The sequence below is a fragment of the Hylobates moloch genome, unplaced genomic scaffold, assembly GCF_009828535.3.
Source record: "Hylobates moloch isolate HMO894 unplaced genomic scaffold, HMol_V3 SCAFFOLD_10, whole genome shotgun sequence".
NCBI lineage: Eukaryota > Metazoa > Chordata > Mammalia > Primates > Hylobatidae > Hylobates > Hylobates moloch.
The window spans coordinates 40,830,030-40,851,932 of record NW_026652285.1 but is presented as its reverse complement, the minus strand read 5'-3'; the positions used below and the strand labels follow the sequence as shown (position 1 = coordinate 40,851,932).

At 44.7% G+C, this 21,903-nt stretch overlaps 1 protein-coding gene across 1 annotated transcript; it reads left to right on the top strand.

The window, feature by feature from the left end:
- Nucleotides 1–6,326: 6,326 nt before the first annotated feature.
- On the top strand, nucleotides 6,327–21,266 carry LOC116475399 (zinc finger protein 679-like). Its single transcript, XM_058445025.1, has 3 exons — nucleotides 6,327–6,350; nucleotides 20,530–20,656; nucleotides 21,163–21,266. The coding sequence occupies exons 1-3, from the start codon at nucleotides 6,348–6,350 to the stop codon at nucleotides 21,264–21,266; spliced, it is 234 nt and encodes a 77-aa protein (XP_058301008.1). The 5' UTR covers nucleotides 6,327–6,347.
- The last annotated feature ends 637 nt before the right edge of the window (nucleotides 21,267–21,903 follow it).

Below are 21,903 nucleotides of genomic sequence, written 5' to 3'. Positions count from 1 at the left end.
GGGCACTGATTTCCTCCAACTTTAACCTGCCCAGGGCTTGGCTGGGATTTCCCTTGCCTGGACTTGGAGTGGGACCTGGGGTGAATCCTGGCTTCACCTCACTAAGCTGTGTGCTGCCTGACATGTCACTTAACCTCAAGTCTCCATTTCTTTAGCTTCAAAACGGAGGGGAGAATCTTCCTGAAATGTTGTTGTGAAGACTCCATGGCAGTGCATGGGGGCATGAAGGGAAAGGGGTTTTGTTGACCACCTGAGTCATCTCACTATGTAAGCCAGGAAGAGATCACTGGCAGGAGGGAGTTATGTCCCCGCCTGCAGTGTGCCCTGCTGGTGGCACTCTCTTTGCTCCAAACTGCAGCTCCTGGGGCAGAGGGGAAAATCCTGCCACTCACAGCTGCCCGCCTGCCCTACTGCTGGTGTGTGCTGGGGCTGCAGGGTGTCAGGCCCTGGCTCAGCTCAGAGCACCCAGTTCCTTGCTTCCTGAGCCTTTCACCTTCTAGAGGGATGTTGTGGGGTTGTGGTCAGGATAAGAAGGGGCATGTCGAATCACCACTGCCCCAAAACAACTGGCCTGGAAGTGGTGTGTGTGCCATCCTGAGAGGTGAGTAAGCAGAGACTGCACCGCCACCTGAACCAAGGGCTTGAGGCTACTTCTTCCCTGGTTTAAGTTTGGAACAGAAACCTCCTTAGTGCATTTTTTCATTAATTTAACGGATATATTGTGGGAATCAAACTTAGAATGAAATTACTTTTGGCAAGCAGAAAAGGATTTTAAACTAATCCTTCTATTTTAATTATGAGGAACTGGGGGCCAGAGAAACGAGTTGCACCTCTGGGACATTAGACACAGGCTTCCAAAACTCTCATTGCACTGTAGAGAGTACCCTCCCAATTCACCAGGTTTTCAAAGAGTAGAGGTATCTTCGATGGGTGTTTGAAGCATAGGTGGGAGTTCAGCAAATGAAGGTGTCATGGGAATTTTACTGTAGGAGTAGAGGGTAGCATGAACAAAGGTACAGAACTGGGGAAGCCAGAGGTAGAGAGAAAGGAATACATGTCTGCAATTCCTCGTCTATCTTCTGAAATGCAAAATGCTCTCAAAACCCAGAGGGTTTTGCAATTTTCATGATGGTTGCAGCTGACCTGAACTGCCATGAGGTTATATCTGACCTTTATTGATTCCATGCATGTGATTATGGATGTTCATATATTATGCTGCATGGATTACAGTGAGCATCCCTGGACTCCTCTGAGAAGACTCCCTGATTGCCCATTCCTAGCTGTCTAGTATCCAAACCAGTTTTGAATGTCAAAACTGATTTTGCCCTAAGGTTTTGGGTAAAGAGCATGGACCCTATTGTACTCTGGTGAGAATCCAAGGCATGCACATACAGAGATGTGGGAGATGAGGATGCAGAGGTGAGTGGAGGTAGGCCCACAGAGAAGCATGGAGTCTGGACTTGATCCATTAGGCTGTGGGGAGGCACTGAAGGTTCTTGAGCACCTGTGTCTGCTTAAAAACAGTTGAAACAGATAAGAACCAGGACTGAACCAGTCGGCTGTAGACAGTGGCTGCTGTAGTTATGTTTGTTTGCCCCTGCAAATCACATGTTGAAAGGTGATCCCCGTTGTCGGTGGTGTGGCCTAATGGGAGGTTTTTGGGTCATGGGGGTGGATCCCTCATGAATGGCTTGGTGTCCTCCTAGTATTAATGAATGAATTCTCACTCTGTTGCTTCCTGTGAGAACTGGAAACAAGAGTATGTCTCTGTTGTTAAAAAGACCCTGGCACTTCCCTCCCCTCTCTCTTGCTTCCTCTCCTGCCCTGTGATCACTGCACACGCCACCTCTCCTTGGCCTTCTGCCAAGGTTGTTCAAGCTACTGAACAAGCTACTGCTTGTCAAGTCTTGTGGGACCATGACAAGGATTGACAGGATCCCTACCCTTGGGAGCCCTTGATCTAGTAGGGGAGGCTGATTAGTCTATGCCTTCCATCAGTCTGCTCAACACCCACTGAACACGTGCCTACTGTGTGCTGTAGAGGTGAAGCTGCGGCAGCCCCAGTCCTTTCCCCTGAGCTCACAGTGACTGTCGGCACAGTTGAGTGTGTGGGGGCAGCATGCTTGGCACACTGGGAGAGACACTGAGCAAGTGCCTGCACAGTGTCAGATACAGACAGGAGCCCCACAGGCCAGGGCAGCTTCTCAGCAGAAGCAGCCTGCGGCCTTTGCCAGAAGCAGATATCAGCACCATGCTTCCTGTGTGGTCTGCAGAATCAGGAGCTGAATAAACCTCTTTTCTTCATAAATTTCCCAGCCTCAGGTATCCTTTAATTGCAACACAAAAGGGCTAAGACTTTTGTGTCACTTAGAAGGTCAAGTCAAAGTGGCCTTAACTGTTCTTCCTGTTTGAGAAGTGTTGCCTTTGCTCACTCAATCATACCCTCTGCCTGCATTTCAGAGTATCCAGGTGGGAGTTTTACACAACCACCTCCCTTAGCCTTCCCAGCATGTCTATTCCATGGGTATTGTGATCCCTGCAATACAGAGGAGATATTTGAGGTTCAGAGGAATTGAGTAAATTATTCATGGCTACACAGCCAGCAAATATTGGAGCTGGGATTCAGGTCCACATTTTTTTTTTTTTTTTTTTTTTGGCTCTAAAGCCTGTGAATTTTCCCCTCTGCACTGCCTTTGGGGGGGGATCATGGACGGCATAGAATGGGAAGGATGTGACTTATTCTGATTAGGGGATGGTTTTTGGGCAAGGCCTCCAGGGGTGACTAGGCCTGGGATGGGCCAATTGGGGGCAAGGTACAGGTGCAGAGGAGAGCCTGTTGTTAAGTGAATCCCACAGCTCAAGTTTTGCCTGACTGACAAATTTGGAAGTGCTGGATAAACTTGATGCTAATAGTTGACTACATGTGGTTTTTTGGGGTTTTTTGGTCTGCATTTGGCAGCTTCTCTTCACAGTCTATTATATTCTGTTGTGTGTCTTTTGTTATAATATTTATTTATAAATAAAGGTGAGATAACGTATGCGTAGAGTTTGTTGGGTTTTGTTTGTGTCATCATGTTCCTCCTTGCTTGGAGCCTGTATGACGGTGTTGAAGGAGCAGACCCACCACCCAAGGATGGAGTGTACGCCCACCACCTGCAGGACCAAGCTGCATACCGGGGCTGCCTCCCCAGTCCTGCATGTCTTTCATGACCCCCTTCCAGGTTTCCTGGTGATGATGAGGAGTGACCTGCTGGGCCAGGTGGGCCACCCTCTCTGGACATGGCACTTCCCGACAGGGCTGGGCCACCGCATATATTCTGGGGACTGTCCTTAGTGTGCTCATTGCTGAACATCAGGAGACACCAAACATGTGTTGAGCACTTTTCAGGTACTATGGATAGTGCCTACTGGCTTTCTGTATAGAATGCCCTTTAAGCCTGGCTCTGCCCCAGAGGTATGTCCACCTTCATATGAAAAATGGGAAGACTGAAGTTCAGAAGAGAACTCACAGACAGCTAGGGGTGGAGCTGAGGTCAGACCCAGGGTTCTGCCTGCCAGCCATTGTTGTGCGTAGGCATCTGCTGCCCACAGGAACCTGTAGGGACAAGGCCCTGGGTCATCCACTGGAGCCTGAGTCATTTTACAAAAGCATGACTGAAGGCCTAAAATTCTTTTGAAGCTGCAGCTATCCAGAATAAGATCTCTCCTGTAGGATGCTGTGGCACTTCTCACTCCTGGATGTCAGTCACATCTTTGGTGGAGGGGCACAAGGAGGACTGCATAGTTGAGGACTTTTGGCTTCCCTTCTCTTCACCCTGGACCTAGTGCTTCAAAAGCAAACCTTAAAAACCTTCTTTGTTTTTACTTCTGCCCCCTCTCCCAGCCCAACCCCTTCCTTCTCCGCTAACTTGATGAGAACATGCAGTTTTCATTTTCACACTGACTTGCTACATGACAAGGGTGCTTTTCAGCCTCCTGCAGCTGCTGAGGCCCAGTGTGGTACAGGTTCTTGCCTGAGATCACACAGCATGTAACTGGCAGAGCCAGGGTTTCACCCAGGTCTCCTAGCCCCACTACACTGCTCTTCCATGGGTGAATCAGCTCAGCATCCAGGGGATGAACAGCTACTGCTTGCCAAGTCTTGTGGGGCCATGACAGGGATTGACAGGGGTCCTGCCCTTGGGAGCCCTTGGTCTAGTAGGGGAGACTGACAAGTCAATGCCTTCCATCAGTCTGCTCAACACCCACTGGACAAGTGCCTACTGTGTGCTGCAGAGGTGAAGAGGCAGCAGCCTCAGACCCTTCCTCTGAGCTCACAGTGACTACTGGCACAGTTGACTGTGGGGCAACATGCTTGGCACGGTGCAGGAGACACTGAGAAGGTGCCAGCATTGTGCCAGATATAGGCATGAACCCCATAGGCCAGGGCAGCTTCTCAGAGGAGAGGAGGCCAAATAGAAGGCTGCAGACATTTGACATCCAGAACCAGACTTTGGCATCACACCAGCCTTGATTCAAGTCTCACCCAGCCTCTTACCATGTTTTCTAACAAGGGCAAATCCCTTCAGCTGAGCCTCTGAGCGTCAATCCTCTATTTGAAAGCCTGGCACAATAATGGGAACGGTCATTTCAGGACAAAATGAGATCTTAAAGTACTTAAGCAATGTGAAGGACAGAAACTCCCTGAGGTGTGGCTAGGCGAAGGAGCCCCTGGGGATACTGAGGCATCTAGAATCTAGCTGTGGCAGGAAGTGTTACCACCTCTAGGCCAGAAGTGTGAGGAGAGGAAATAGATTTCCCTCAGCCCAGCAAGAGCTGGCCGCATGGAGGAGAGGCTGCCATGGGGTGTTCCCCAGGGTTTGGCAGTGGTGGCCCCTGTACACAGCAAGATGGGAGTGGAGCGGATGCCCTGTCATCCCCCAAACTCCTGCCGTGCTTCCAACTAGCTGAGCCCAGATGAAAGCTGCTGTGAGGGCCCCTGGTGCCCCAGTCTGCAGGGTCAGCCTCCTGGCACTGAGCAAGGCAGAGAAGGTGGAGAATGGATCTGGGGATACACAGTATTGCCAGTGCTGTCACGTCATGATTTGGGCATGGAGTCAAGAGCCTGAGTTTCATTCCTTGTCCAGCCTGCCCAGAGCCTTGGCACTGCCTGGATCCCCAGTTGAGATGCCAAGTTCAGAATCCTTCCTAAACAATCTTCTGTGCAGAGATCTGAAAGTTCTGGGCTCCCATCCTGATCAAGGTTTCAGGAAACCCTGGGTCCTAGTCTGTCATCCAGGGCACCAAGAGGGAATCTGCCAGGTCAAGGTGGGAGGAAGCCGGGCTGGCATGTCAGGACAGGTCTGATCAGATGGGGCTGAAGCTCTGGTGGTGTTTGCTGCTCTGCTGGAAATGGCTTAAGAAGAGTCTCCCAGCCTCTCTGGCTTCTGCAGGCCATGAGGTTGCCCCATGTCATGTACAGAAAGTAGATTTAGCTCAGATGGCGAGGGGCAGGGCATGGCTGGGGATCGTACTAGGGTTGTTATGCATCTGCCTGGTACCATGCAGGGACCATCTGCTGCAGGGATCATCCACTGCAGGTTCCATGGGATGCTCTGGGGAAAGACTCCTCTGTGCTCTGCCCCTCGCCATCTGAGCTAAATTCACTTGCTCTGTCCTGGCCTCTCCTCTCTGTGTTGGTCCCTACCTCTCAGTTCTAAAGAACTCAACATACTCTACTGACCACTTCTTTTCTGTCCCATCCCCATACCCTACAGCCCTGCTCCCTGCGGCCTCATGAATGCAGGAGTCCTTCCTCAAATGATCTTCTCTTCCACTTTCTAAAAGTTCTTGTTTGCCTCTTCTCTCCATTTAGAAGGGTCCAGTGGCTGCACTTGCTTTTGGGAGAGGGTACATCTCTCTGGGGCAGAAGGACCCCAGGTATCCGTGATTACCAATGCTCTGCAGACAGGACTGCAGACAGAATCTGCAGACAGAATCCCTAACGGACAGACACAGCCCCGCCTGGGCTGCCTCCCTACATGGACTCTGTCTTTGTCGCTCTTGCCTTATTGAGCCCAGTGTCTGGTCACATCTTCTGTCACTCAGGGGCCAAGGGGGCGTGGCCTGAGACCTTATCCAATCAGTGTCACTGGTTTGGGAGCTGTCCAATCAGGCGCGCAGGTGGAGAGGCCTTCGCGGCTTCAGGCACATGCTGGCGCCTTCCCCTCTCACTGTGCCGGAATCTCCAGGTTCCGTTGTTTACTGCTGTGTTCTCTGCTACTTCAGGCCCAGCCTAGGTGGCCCTGTGACCTGCAAGTATTGAGAGATCCATGCTTAACACACCAGGGCCTCCTGGAAGCCTAGAAATGGTGAGTGTGGGGGGCCTGGTGTCCTGAGACGCGGCGGGGATAGCTGGAAGCGGCTGGAACCGCCTGTGGCGCAACCTGGGTTCCCTCAGGCCGCAAGATGGCGGCTGGGCCCACCCTGGGACCCGCATCCTGTCCCAGACTTGCACGGCGACCTCGCCCCGTCTGCAGCATTCCATCGCCTGGATGGTGAGGGTGGGCTGGAGGGTCCTGGGGAGAGCTCCGATTCGGGGTGTGGGGCTTGTGCAAGGGGAGCTATTGTCCGGGGTCCCCTGTCCCTTCTTTCTCCTGTTAAACCTTAAAGGGCATCATTGCAACAATGTTAAATAATTTATTGGAGCAAAGAGCATCTAAGAATTGTCCAGCACTGAGCCACGGTTTGTGGTCCACAGGAGGGGCTTGAAGGAGAAGCTTTTATAAGGTGCATGAGGACGGAAACCCAGTTCAGTAAATGATTGGGGACAGTTATGGACAGTCTTATCTATACGATCGAGGTGGAAATTTTCTGGTTATGTAATCAGAGGTTAATTGGCGGTTTGTGATGGTTTAAGCCTGAATTTTGTTTCCCTCTAAGGAAGTAATTTACAAGAAATACTTCTGAGTTAGATTCTTTTTTTTAACATAGGAACACAGGGCACTAGAGCTACCTCAGTCTAATTGCCTGCTGTTTAATTATTATAACACTCCCCAGGGAACTGGTTTCCCCTTGCATTTTCCAAATGTGTCTCAAGCAGGGTCTCAAGTCCAACCCCCTGTTCCCCCAGTCTAACTCTGGATTGCAGTAAAATACTAAATTTCAGGCCGGGCGCGGTGGCTCACACCGGTAATTCCAGCACTTTGGGAGGCCAAGGCTGGTGGATCACAAGGTCAGGCGGTGGAGACCACCCTGCCAGCATAGTGAAACCCCCGTCTGTACTAAAAATATCAAAAAAAAAAAAAAAAAAACTGGCCAGGTGTTGTGGTGAGCGCCTGTAATCCCAGCTACTCAGGAGGCTGAGGCAGGAGAATTGCTTGAACCTGGAAGGCGGAGGTTGTGGTGAGCCGAGATCGCGCCACTGCACTCCAGCCCAGGCGACAGTGTGAGACTCCATCTCAAAACAAACAAACAAACAAAAAAACCCCTAAATTTCCAGTTCCTTCTGACATTCTCAAATGTTAATTTCTCCTCCGTAATTCACAAGATTATCAACTATTCATCCTTGATTGTACATTTCAGACACTATTTTAATTAGTTTTTCACAAAGCGTTGGATGGCACCTTACAAAATATTTGTTTTCTGTTTGTAAACATTTCACAGGAAAGTGGAGAATAATCTCCTGATACTACCGTAAAAAATCTCTGTGCCTGTCTTCCTTTTATCTTCCGTAGGCCCAGACTTCTTATGAGAATGTCTTTGGGTTGAGGTTTCTCTTTGGGAACTTTACAGGTTGATGTGTCCTCAGCCCCCTCCTGTCTTTTCCTGGTTCTGAGCTTCAGTACTATCTGAGGATGACCCAAGATACTCATCATGGCTGTGTCTGCTGGAGTGTGTAGTGCATATCAGCCCCTGGGTTATTTCCTCGCGGAGAAAAACCTGGGAGTTATGGAGTGCAGTCTGTCAAGGGAGCAGGTGGAGGCCCTGGGGCTGAGAGGAGTCCCCTGGTATATATATGGTGCCTCTAAATAGCTAACCCCTTGGGACATTTAGTTTGTCTTCACTGATCCCAGCTTCCGTTTCTTGAGACACATTTTGTTGGTCAGCCAATCAGATGCTGGTTTTGAGGGGAAAAGAGAAAAATGATTCCTGGCCTCTGGATTCTCTCAAATTTCTGAAAGGAAAATTAAAGTATCTCAAAGGACAAGGAAAACCCATCCTAATGAGATGGTGCAAGAACCTGCAAGTAAAATGCACCTGGGTCGTTCACTCACTGATGCACAGTACCGCATGTCCTGGGAGGGTGGTCACTGAGCACTTCAGTGAGCAGGATGGAAAGATCTCTCAGTTACTGGATGACCTGACTTCACATGAGTCAGACATGTCTGTGTTGCAATCAGCACTGCCACTACCTAGTTTTGCCACCTTGAACGAATTTGCTCACTTATTTAAACTTCAGGTTTTTTTTTTTGTTTTTTTTTGTTTTTTTTTGAGACGGAGTCTTGCTCTGTCGCCCAGGCTGGAGCGCAGTGGCACAATCTCCACTCACTGCAAGCTCCGCCTTCCGGGTTCACGCCATTCTCCTGCCTCAGCCTCCCGCGTAGCTGGGACTACAGGCGCCCGCCATAACGCCCGGCTAATTTTTTGTATTTTTAGTAGAGACGGGGTTTCACCATGTTAGCCAGGATGGTCTCGATCTCCTGACCCTGTGATCCGCCTGCCTCGGCCTCCCAAAGTGCTGGGATTACAGGCTTGAGCCACCGCGCCCGGCCAAAACTTCAGTTTTTAAACTGTAAATTTCATTTTATCAGTAGAACTAGAAAGGTAAGACGACGTTTACAAAGGGCATGAAAGAGAGGGATTTGAGAAAAAATTAGATATCTAGTCAGGAAATCCAATTGTTAAAAAAATCTGATTTACCTTTTTTCTTTTCTAGAGGGAGTGTAGGAAGTTTCTCAGTCTGTTCTTTTTTAGGAGGTGATTTCAAATAGAATCCCAGGGCTTAGCTGTGGGAATGATATCAAGGAATAGGATAGTGAATATGTCTTCTGTTAAGACTGTATGACTTGAATACATTTCCATAAGAAAATGTGGTAGATTAATTGGTGAATTGCATAGATTCATTAAAACATCAGTTCCTCTTTTTGCAGTGTGAATTTGGGACAGTAGATATCTCTGTCCTATGTCTATTATCTTGATTTCTGAGTTTAATTCTAAATTTCATGAGATGGACTTGACACCTCCTAGAAGTGTTCCTGTGTGATGAATTGCTTACTAAATGAGTTGTGGAATAATTATATGTTTATTGTCTGAACGGGATAAACGCTTCTGCTTTTCTTGTGGAGGTATGAAATATAAGCACATTAAAATGTCCTTCCCTTACATATAAACACGGTTTGAGCAATTTTGCTGAATTTTTCAAAGACTAGTATTTTCTTATTTAAAACAAAGTGAATAACCTTAACTGGGAAGTCGAAGCCTGAGCCCAGTGACCCCAAGCTAAGGCCAATATTGAGTCTGCAAAAGGAGTTCGCTGGAGGTCCAGTTAGTTTTTCCTGGGGAGCCTCCCCTGCAAGTGTCCCAGTCTGGTCACGCCAACCGTGGAAGAAGGTTTTAGACTGAGAGAAGCTACAGAGCTCTGGAAAAGTAGGTATCGGCAGGCGGATGCAGTTGGGTTTAGGGTGGAAGGGGATTGAATGGGTTGTTCAGAGGATGGAATTGTTATTTTCCAGGGGCCGTTTCTAGACTTTGCCAAATAAAACAAAGTCCGATTTAGGTAAGAAGTTAGTTTTGAAGGAGTATTGCAACAGGGGGAAGTGACAACTATAAGATCTTTGAAGATCCCGAAGGTTAGGCAGACAAGAGCTGTCTTTCATAGGGAGGAACAGACAAGATTAGAATGAAGATTGGAGGGGAAGGTTAGGACGGAGGATGGCAAAACAGATTCCAGCTCAGAGAATGTTTCATCCTGAAGTCAGTGTGTTCTTAGGAGGTACATACAGTGAGGTTGTATATTGACTCAGACTGAGGGCAGGACAAAGTTCAGGGACCTGGGGGAGGGAGAGGAACTTAATCAATGTTTATATAAGAAGTATTTTGTTTTGGGCCGGGCACGATGGCTCACGCCTGTAATCCCAACACTTTGGGAGGCTGAGGCGGGCAGATCACCTGAGGTCAGGAGTTTGAGACCAGCCTGGCCAACATGACAAAACCCCGTCTCTACTAAAAGTATGAAAATTAGACAGGTGGGGTGGCACACGCCTGTAATCCCAGCTATTCGGGAGGCTGAGGCAGGATAATTGCTTGAAACTGGGAGATGGAGGTTGCAGTGAGCCGACATTGTGCAACTGCACTAAGGCTGGATGACAGAGTGAGACTCCGTCTGAAAAAAAAAAAAAAAAAAGAAAAGAAAAAAGAGAAGGGAAGTATTTTGTTTTGACCACTGAAGACAAAATTGTTCAGCCTATTCTTTATGAGAAAAAGATGGAAATTTATAGAGTGTGTGTGTGGCTATGTGATAGGCAAAAAGGGAGCATCATCTCAGTTGTATCTGGAAGAGTGTTGTGTTTTTTTTCATTAAGCTGTTCCTGGAGAACAGAAAGGACGGGAATGTCATTAATCACAGCTATGGGCCAGGATTACCTAGGAGCCGCATCTTTCCCCACCACTTTTCTTTGTCCTGTACATCTCTTCCATTTGTCTCTTCCTGAGTTGTATCTCTTAAAATAAACTGGTAAACATTAAGGGCAGTGTTTTTCTGAGTTCTGTGAGAAGTTCTATCAAATTATTGAACTTGAAAGGGGATTATGGGAGTTGTGTTTAGAGGCAGTAGCTCAGATGTATAGATGGGCCCCCAGGGCTTGTGACTGGCATCTACAGTAAGGGCAATGGTGTGGGACTGAGCCATGAACTTGTGGGGCCTGTGCTCACTCTGGATATTGTCAGAATTGATATTTAGGCACCCAGCTGGTGTTGGAGAATTGCTTAGTGTTCAGCAAACTCCATAGATTTGGTGTTAGAGGAGCAGCATCACAGGGGCCTAGACTTGAGAATCCGGGTGTCCAGGGAAGATCAGCTCTGCTCTCCTGCACACAGCCTGTCACACTGCACATTATCCTGTATTTGTGGGTCTCCTACCAGGGAGAGAGGGGACTGAGAACTTAGAGGAAAGGAGTGCTGAGAACAGGCCCTCTCCTACCACAGCTGCAGTCACGTGATTCCCACCCACTAGGGAACATACCCACTAGGCATTCATGTGGCCACACTTCTCCCAGGACTAGGCACCATCCTCATGAATTGCACTATGGCACCTTTGCTCCTTAAGTTTCTTGCCAGAAACCCACAAAAGTAGTTAGAGGACCCCTGGTACATCTCCACCCTGACAATAAATTTGTAGCAGCAACTTAACTGATTAGCTCTGCCAGACTGGAGTTCTGGACAACCCAATTATAATCTCATCTACTACATGGACACAGGAATAAATCAGAATATAGTCTCACCTGGGCCAGTATGTATAGCACAAACCAGTCTTTCCACCTATCTTGCACTCTCCCCAACCTGTGGATTTCTGATAGCATCTTTCTCTCTTCTGCTTTCCCTCTCACAAACCGTCTTTCATGTGTATACTGTGTGCCCAGGACCACCCCTTATATACCTGAATCTAGTGCCTACCAAAATTCAGATATCCAGGAGCCATCCCTAGACCTGGCCATTGTAGGTGAAAATGCAAGTTAGAAATAAGAGGATTAATCTTTGAAAGTAAGGGAAGAGATTTTGTTCTTTTTCCTTTTCTTAAAGCATTTATATGTAATTTTTTCTGCTTTTTTAAATATATGAAAATTATTTTAACAGCTAAATCAACCTTTTGTCATTCCTTTTTGACTCAAGATTTTCTTTAGGACCTGAGAACCATGGCTTTGATTCTGTTTTTGATTTGGCAAAGCTCGTTTTATTCTTTTTTTTTTTCTTTTTTTTTTTGAGACAGAGTCTTGCCCTGTAACCCAGCCTGGAGTGCAGTGGCACGATCTGGGCTCACTGCAAGCTCTGCCTCCCGGGTTCACGCCATTCTCCTGCCTCAGCCTCCCGAGTAGCTGAGAGTACAGGTGCCCACCACCACGCCTGGCTAATTTTTTGTATTTTTAGTAGAGACGGGGTTTCACCATGTTAGCCAGGATGGTCTCAATCTCCTGACATTGCAATCCGCCCTCCTCGGCCTCCCAAAGCTCATTTTATTGTTATTTTTCTGTTTTCTACCTTTTAAAGTAGACATAGATTTGTTTAGGATAAACTAATTTTAAAAGCACAAAAACTTGAGCACAAAGAATAGGATTAAATTCAACAATACAGAGTGATGAAGAGTAAAAGATACTGAGTATCTTTCCTTTGACAGAAAACTGATCATCCAAGGCAATGACCTAGTATTTGGAGGCCGTAGTATTTGGAGGCCGTGGTACTTACATGGCAAAAGCAAGAGCAGTTTAGTGTATGAACCAAACAGTGGAATGTGTAGCTGTACCTTTGTTTCTGTTTATTACATAAGAACAGTTAGCATAGTTTTGTGTAGTCTTTAGTAGACAACTACATCCGTGTAAATGAAACAGTATTTCATACAGTAGTGTGAATATAGGGTTATTATATTTATTTTGGACAAACTCCTGAAGTAGTAACTTTAATATCAATATTACTTATTGTTTTGAAATATAAAGTATTGGGAGGCCGAGGCGGGTGGATCACGAGGTCAGGAGATTGAGACCGCAGTGAAACCCTGTCTCTACTCAAAAAAAATACAAAAAAATTAGCTGGGTGCAGTGGCGGGCGCCTGTAGTCCCAGCTACTCGGGAGGCTGAGGCAGGAGAATGGCATGGAGGCAGGAGAATGGCATGAACCCAGGAGGCGGAGCTTGCAGTGAGCCGAGATCACACCACTGCACTCCAGCCTGGGCGACAGCGAGACTCCGTCTCAAAAAAAAAAAAAAAAAAAAAAAAAATATAAAGTATTTTAACTTAAGGTTACAGATAATTTTAGGAAATACTGCATACATTACGACTAGTTTGTTAAAAATATAGTTATTTATATCTAATATCTAAAGAAAATTCACTACAACATTGTTACAGTAGATATTAGTCTGACATACTGCTTAATTGATCCCATAGGTATAATTACATGTCAGCAAGATTTTGGACTCTATTCTTTTATTTTACTAAATTAGGAATGCAGCTATTACAAACAAATAGACACAGGTGATGCAGCCACCCAAGGATGATAACAGCTTTTCAGTTGGCATTGTTGCAAGCTCAGGTCTAATCATCTAGATGAACAAAGTCGGCTTTCAATTCTTCATCACAAAGTGCTGGTGGAGGTTGTCAGATGTGTTTCAATGTAGATGCCCAACCCAATGGCCAGCAGATTAGAGATCAGCATAGATGCTTCAGAAGAAAAGCTTTAAGAAATTCTGCTGAGAATATTTTCCCTTTGTTCATAACACTAGTTTCTCATGCTGAGAGTAGCTGTGCACTTTGAGTGTTTAAAGGGGAACTGCTTCAGGGAATATTTTCTGGCCAACTTGACTGATCTCATATCTAACCTGAGTTTTTCTTTAAGATGCTTTCAACTTTTTCTTTTCTCAAAACAATCTTCCTCAGACTGAGAGCTGTTTTTCTGCCAATTCTTTGGGTATTTGTTTCAGAAGACCTCTTAGTGTCTCTTGGTGCCTTTGAGAGGTGGGCTGTCACAGTGACAACCCTTGGAGCTGCTCTATCCAGACTCATGCTGGGAATCTAGCAGTCTTTTTTCTCTGTCACTCATAGAAACAGAAACTGAGGCTGAAACTCTCCTGTTGCCATTATTGAGAAAATATAATTCTACCCAGGAGCCCTGCAGGCTCTTCTCCTGCAGCTCAGGGGCTCCACTCTATGATGTAGCACTGGGGTGCAGCTGTGACAGTTGGGGTCCATGTGGGATATGGGTTTCCAGCTGTAGGCTGTGAGCTGTGCCTCAGCGGCAGATAATAGGGTTCAAGAGAGGACACAGCTTGCCAGGAGAGGGCAAGCGGGAGTACCGCAGGCCAGAGCTCAGGGAGTAGGGACCCATTGCTTTGAAGTGTAAGTAGCCAAGAAGATCACAAACTGCTCAATAGTATCTTTAGAAGAGTGGGAGGCTACCTTCTGCAGGCACCTGGCTCCAAGTTGGAAAACTACTTCCTGTCATAAAGATGGGGAAGTTTATTATTTTTTGAATATGGCCAATTAGCATACACAGATGCCCATCTCCCATTACCAGGTAAATTTAGGGTGAACTATGTATGACAAATGGTGCTGCTAAGTCCTCCACTTGTGGACTAATGATGGTGACCTTCTTTCTACTTTCGCACTCTTCTAAGCAGATTGCCTGTGATGCAGGTCACATTCTGGTTTAATTGTGTGATACAGTAGTTTTTTTTTTTTCTGTTCTATTATTGTGGAGTTTTCCTGGCGTTTCCCCAGTTTTGTTTCTAATTATATTCTCCAGACACTTTCCAGAATTGCCAGATATGATATAAACATATAAAGTTCCCACCACACTTCTTGCTGGAGGGGCCTTTCCCCCTCAGGCTGCCAGCCAATCCACAATTGTGCTACAAAGTGCATGCTGCCCCCAAAATACGCAGGCAGAATGGTGTTTCTGCCTATTTGGGATCTATTGTCATCTAAAGTCACTTCTAGAGAGTTTTTAGACCATATTTCTACAAACTCCACAGGGCAGCAGTCAACCATTCCACCTCTTTCAGTGACCCCAGTATCTTCAGATCTGAAACTGACCCAGAGACCACAGGACCCAGAAACCCAGTCAGGATAACCCGTGTGCATTGAGTAGATATGAGAAGAATCTCCACTTTCTCCTTCCTCTTCTTGTCCAAATGCCCACACAAGTGCAAATAACACCTGCTGCTTTTCTACCCATCCAAGACCTAAAACTGTGCTCCAAATTCTGATTCCGATCTTGAGATTTGAGAAAAGAGAAAAACTTTTATTTGAGGAATTCAAATATTAGGCCAGAGAGACACTAAAATGAGGCCACAATCATGTCCTACTGCCTTGAGCTATGCATGCATCTCTTGAAACTGCTTGCTATTGCCACACGTAACTATACATTAACCTAATAATCCCACACTGGACACTACATCCCACACCCTATTGCTTGACGATGTGTAGCCAATCAGTAATATTATTTCTGTAAATCAATAAGAATTTCTCACTAACAACTCTGTGTCAGCCCACTACTTGTCCTTTACTTTTGCCTTTACAAATCCACTTGTAACTGTTGCTAACTGAAGTGTATATTCAGGGCAGCTTGAATTATGCTCCCAGGTTGCAATCCTCAAGCTTGGCCCAAATAAACTCTACTTCTGTGAATGTTGCCTCAGCTTTTTTCCTTTTTTTTTTTTTTTTTTTTTTTGAGACGGAGTTTTGCTCTGTTGCCCAGGCTGTAGTGCAGTGGCGTGATCTCAGCTCACTGCAACCTCCGCCTCCCAGGTTCAAGTGATTCTCTTGCCTCAGCCTCCTGAGTAGCTGGGACTACAGGCATGTTTTTGTATTTTAGTAGAATGGGTTTCACCTTTGCCAGGATGGTCTCGACTTCTGACCTGATGGACTGCCTCCTCACCTCCTAATGTGTAGTTAGTTTTACTCTGCTTGCTGTAATACCCAAGAATGCAGAGACAGGTGGATCCCACCTAGAATCTGCATGTAAGAGCTGGCCACCATCTGGGATTTACAAAGCAGGGCTAGACTTCAGATTGAGAACGTACAGAAAAACCACAGGAGACATTTTCTGCATAGTGAGGTCAACATTGACATCTTAAAGTCCCCCTTACAGAATGTGTCCCTTTGAGCTTTCCAGATCTTGTCCAGTGACTTGCTGCAGAAAAGTGGGAGGCTCCTGATGTAAATAGAATCTGATGGCAGAATCTGTAAGTATAAACAAGCATTGTCAAACCAAAATTAAAATTCTGAGGCCTTCCCAACCAACTGAATGGACCCCTTCTCTTGGCCAGGGCATTCCAAAATGAACCTGAAAGATTAGCTCAGGCCATGACAGAAACTCGGGGTTAGATATGCTTCATTACGTCCTCTTCCCTTTAGAAATCAGGAAAAGCCAACCAAGGTTAACATCAACACAGACCTTTAGTCTGATAAGAAATATTTACACTCTATTATCTTTGAAGCCTGTGACCTGGAGGCTTCATCTGCATTATAAATCTGTAGTCTGCACAAACCCTTATCATGACCCAGACATTCCTTTCTATTGATAATAACAATTTCAACCAATTGCCCGTCAGAAAATTGTTAATCTACCTATAACATGAAAGCACCCACTTTGAGTTCTCCTGCGTTTATGGGCTGACCCAATGTGTATCTTAAATGTATTTGATTGATGTCTCATGTCTCCCTAAAATATGTAAAACCAAGCTGCACTGAGACCACCTTGGGCACATGTTCTCCAGGTCTCCTGAGGGCTGTGTTGTGGGCCATGATCACTCATATTTTGCTTGGAGTAAATCCATTCAAATTTTTTACAGAGTTTGACTCTTTTTTTCAACACATCTTAGCAGTGAGAGGTCAACGCCACAAAATAATTAGAGCTATGACCACAACTACACCTACCTGTAAAATGTGATACTAGAGTAGAGTATTTTTGTCCTTCCTCTTGCCTGAGAACTAGCTAATTAGGGTGGGTGATATCACATCTGGATCCAAGTTCTGGAGCTCCACCACGACACTTTGATTTTCTGTTTAGAGTCAGGTTGAGTCTCTCTTGCCTGGATCACCATGTGGCCACAATCCCAGGGTCACTGGGAACCCTCTCACAATGGCCTGTGAGTCTGTGAGACGTTTGAGGATGTCCTGTGCAGACTTGGATCAGACTGACAAGAGTGTCTAATTCTGGTTGCATCTCAGAGTAAGATAAATGAAGCACCCAGTGTTTGTTTCTCTCCTCGTGGAAGGAAGCTCCTTGGTTGGTACCCGGAGAAGAGTTTCTCCAGTTTCTTGGTACTTGGGTGAAAAACAAGGAGGAGGTCTGGAGACTCAAACTGATAAACCAATTGCCTCCACTTCATATGCCACAAGAAAAATAGGTGAAGCAGTCATGGTCCCTACCATCCAGGAACTTTCAATCTGGAGCAACTAGATAAATAGCTGAATTCAGCACCACGTGGTCAGTACAATGAAGGGAGGTGTGCAGGGGACTTGGGCTTCATTGGGACCGTGTCCCTTATGCTGTTGTGACTTCTGATGTCACCACCTGAAAGGCTATTCATTCACAGAAGAGTTGTGATGGTTGTTGTTGCTATTTCTAGTGTTTTTACCTTGCTAAGAACACATATTTAGCTTCTAATAAAATTGTTCTAGAAAACCCTAAGGGTTTTGTTTAAATTGCTTAATATTGTATGTTATAAAATAGACAAGGAGGTAGCTAAAATAGATTAAAATTACACAAACTCTTATGCTTAGGAAAGAGAACTGGAAATACCCCAGGAGCTTTGAGGACATAATTCTACATAGGACCCTCTCCTTGCCCCAGCCCTGTCCAGATTCACCCTTTTCTGGGGCCTCATCTAGGTCTGGAATCTCTCCTCACAGAACTGATTAGAGGAGATCAGAGTTTTGGGTGGTGGCTCCTGCTGCCTCTCCAGAACTTGTGCTCAAAATTTCCTGAAACTCAAAGGTAGATAAATGGGAGCAATTTACTGTATATTTTGGAGCCTTAATTTCTTTTTCATTGAAGCCAGGGCTTGTAGAGACATCCCACCCAGCAACCTATGTTCTATTTCTGCAGATCCAGTAGTTGCTTCACAAGTCACAAGAAAGTAGACGCAAACGTAACAATGAGAAATCTCTCTGAACTACACTTTACCCTTCCTTTCTATATTCCTATCGGTCTATATTTATCTTTCATTCTATATATTTTCTTTTCACAATCAGTGATGAGGAAACAGAAGAAGAAATAAAAATGCTGGGTCCTTCATCTAAATCCTGGGAATTATTGAACACTTAGTACCCAACTCTCAGGCTGTTACGAGGATTAAGTCACATAATGTGAGATTCCCAGAACAGTGCTCCTTAACATACTTCTGAGCACATAGTATCTGCTTAATAAACTGCATTAGTGAATCTGTATGTGTTATTTTCCACTGCTTTTGCCTCCATCTGTGAACCTTAAGATGCCAGCAAAGAATGTGATCTTTCAGGATGGAGATTGGTTGTCTTCATCTGGATCATATGTACTTGTGACAACAGTGCTGGGTGTAAGGGTCTCTGTGCTGTGCATGCTTTCTTTAGCTAAGTGCTGCTAATAGGTCCAGGGGGATCAACATCAGCATTGACAGGGAACCATTCATGGACCCTTTCAAAATCTGCAGAATCACATTACATATGTGGGGCTAAGATTACCAAATGATTTATATGCACAGTGAAGCTGGAGAGACAATGCTTGGCTAAGTGGTTCTCAGCTCAGGCTTCTAATTAGGATCACATGGCCAGTTTGAAGAACTCTCTTGACTTGTGCCCTCCTTCAGAGTCTGTCTATTGGTCTGGGTGGAAGCATCCACGTTGTTTTAATAAAATGCCTCATGTAACTCTGAGGTGAGGCCAGGGTCAAGCACAAGGGGTTCAAGATACATTCATGAGAGGTGAGTACAACCTTTGCTCCAGAAAAAGGTCACAGGGCCTGCTCTCCTTGGGTTTGGTAGGGTCAAGTCAGTGCAGCACATATTCCCATTGCTGCACCAGAAATTTCTGGCATCTGTGCTAGGTGAAGGCACCTGAGGGCAAGGAAAGGGAAACTTACATTTTGATCTTTGAGGAGGACCTCATTGTTCTCAAATCTCTTGTGTTATAAAAGATAGAAGGGGTGGACTTTTTCTGAGCATCTAGGTCTTTCTGCCTGTGATTGTGGTGATAGCAGGTGAATGGGTTGTGCTGATACTTTTAAAGTCATATCCTCAAGATGCAGGTGTGAGTTTTCCAGAGAAATCTGTGAAGGAATCCCAGAAGAGGAAGAAGAGGAAGAAATGGCTTGTTCTCAGGTGAATGTGTCTTAGATCGAGCTGTGTCCACTCTGCTTCCTGGAATTCCATGTGTTTAGAACTTGCAAACCTTTACTCCCCTATTTGTGCTGTTCCTCCTTAATGAATTTATTTCAGCTATTTTTTTTTTCTCTTTTCTTCTAATAGTCAAGAGCTTCTGGAAATTTTCTTTGCTATATACCAGAGCCTTCTCCACATTCTCTTTATCTTGACTTCTTACAAGCCATGCAGAATTCTTACCATGAATTTATGACCTGTAATATTTAAAATGTTCCCTTTATGGCTGTTGAACATGGGAAGGTGTGGATACTCAAGGTTCCTATTGGGGAAATGCTGGAGTCCTTGTGTATTAGTCAAGAAGGAGAACATGTACTGTTCAGGTTCCATCCGTTTGCTCCATCAGCTCTGTGCAGAAGAGGATTAAGAAAATACACATTTGAACAGAGTGGCATTTATTGCCCAGATTAGTTCAGAAAGTTCTAAGAAAAATAATTTGGAGATACTTGCTCTCTAGGATGCTAAGTAAAGACTATTTAAATACACTATTAGAGATTACAGAACCTGGTAGCTATCTGCAGCTTGTACGTTTCATAAAATTGTTGTATTTTGATGATTAGATTGAGATTATAGCTTACCTTTTTGAGGGGCCAATATCAAAGCAGTGGTGATGTGTCCTCTGCCTCAGCATACAATAAAAACCTGTCCTGTTATAGTTGATGTTAATTTCATTCACTTGCATAAAGAGCTCTGACAGACTTTTCTGCTATGGAATGAATTATCTTTCCCTTTATTATTTAGTACTTTGGGGTTATTTCCCAGCTGATGTGCATAAACCATCACATTTAATTTGGAAGCTCCCCTGTCTTCTTCGATTCTCTTTACATATATCTTTCTTTGGAAAATGAAGGCTGTCATTGTTTACTGGTCAGAAAAACTGGGATAAACCCAGGCTCTGCCACTGACTGGATGTTTAACACAACATTCTTCTTAGGTCAGAAGCATTAGCATCACTGGTGAGCATGTTAGAAATTCAGAAGCCCAGGCTTTATCCCAGATCTCCTGAAACAAAATCTGCATAATGAGATCTTCAGTTTGTTGTTGTGCGTATTAAAATTTGAGCAGTACCCTCTATTTCACCATAACTTTTTCACTTGAAAAATACATACAACTTATTCTGTATGGTGTAAATATAGCCCTCAAAAATGTACCTGTCTGTGTTCATGCTCTTAATGTTATATTTTATTATCCAGAAAAGCATACGCTGATACACTGTTGTTACAGATCTTACTCCATTCTCTTTCCTCCAGGAGAGAATATTTCTGTGTTGAAAAGTATTTTATTAGGTGACTCTAGTCAATCATATGTCACAATCAGTTCTCTGTGCTCTTTTTGTCTTGAGTCAAATTAAGAATTATGCCTATGGCCACTTGGTAAACAAGTGTTTGTGTACATTTTTTTGTGTGTGTGTGTGTGTGTTTTTTCAGAAACTGTTGACATTCAGGGATGTGGCCATAGAATTCTCTATGGAGGAGTGGCAATGTCTGGACCCAGCTCAGCAGAATTTGTATAGGAATGTGATGTTGGAGAACTACAGAAACCTGGTCTCCCTGGGTGAGGATAACTTCAGTACATTTTTCCTAATATACCACAAGGGTTTCATTTTCTTCCTTTGTAGAATTTTTTTCTATAGTTTCTGCTTTCCATGAATACATTTTAGATTCCTGCTTTCAAGACAATCTTGGAGATTTGTTGTTGTAGAAAAGAAATTCTCGAAGATGTTCCATCTTTACCTGAACTTTCCCCTTTCCTGAGCTGATCTGTGTTATCTTTTATTATAGATAAGTGGTAATTCCAGAAGTTTGGTGGCTTAAAATATTGTTGCCCACACCTGAAAATCCAATTGCCACTACTAATTTTTGATTCAGTAATACTGGGTAGTGGAGGTAAAGACCCAGAAATTTAAAATAAGTCCTAAATATTCTAGAGGTTCTGTCATGAAATAGTATTTAGGGATTTTCTAGACTTCTATTATGTCTTCTTTTCCCTACTAAACATAGTACTAGGTTGGTAATTGGAAAATCCCAGCAACAGTTATGTTACTTTTTAAAATAAAACAGGTATTGCTGTCCCTAAGCCAGAGCTGATCACCTGTCTGGAAGAAAGGAAAGAACCTTGGAATGTGAAGAGACATGAGACAATAGCAAAACTCCCAGGTAGGTGAGAATGAATGAAGCAGATGACACAGCAGATGACAGATGAGAGGTCCAAGGTCAATGAGGGAACCAGACCTTAAAATGTGATTTGGGAGGCCTGCCTTTCAATGGAAATAGTTTGTGAGAAGCCTGGATTTCTCTTTCTTTCTCTCATACAGGGGCATCTTCTGTCTCACGCTCTTAAATTCTCTATGGATTCTACTTTCCCTTTAGTGATCCTCCTTCTAGTTTACATTGAGAGGCAAAGTCATTTTCATGGCATATGAGGGACTGCATTATCTGACTGCTTTTCTGTTGCCTTTAGGGACACACAAATATATTTTTTTAGAAACTATGATAAGCCATTTTTAAGTTCCCCTTTTGAATCATGGCTGAAATTTGTGAGAGTAGTAGTGATACTGCGATTTGTTTCAGAAATTCCAGGAACACCCGGGACAGATGTTTGAGTTTTCTGCTTTAAAATTTTCTAAACTATGGAGGTTTCAAATGTGTTTCTACAGAAATTCATACTCGGTAATTTTATCAGGATACTAAGCATCTGCCCAAATTAAAAAAAAATCTGATGTTATTTTACTTCACTTTTTTTAGTATGAACTGAGTTGGTCATTTAAAGTCTATATGCCCTAATTCCTTAACTGTAAGATA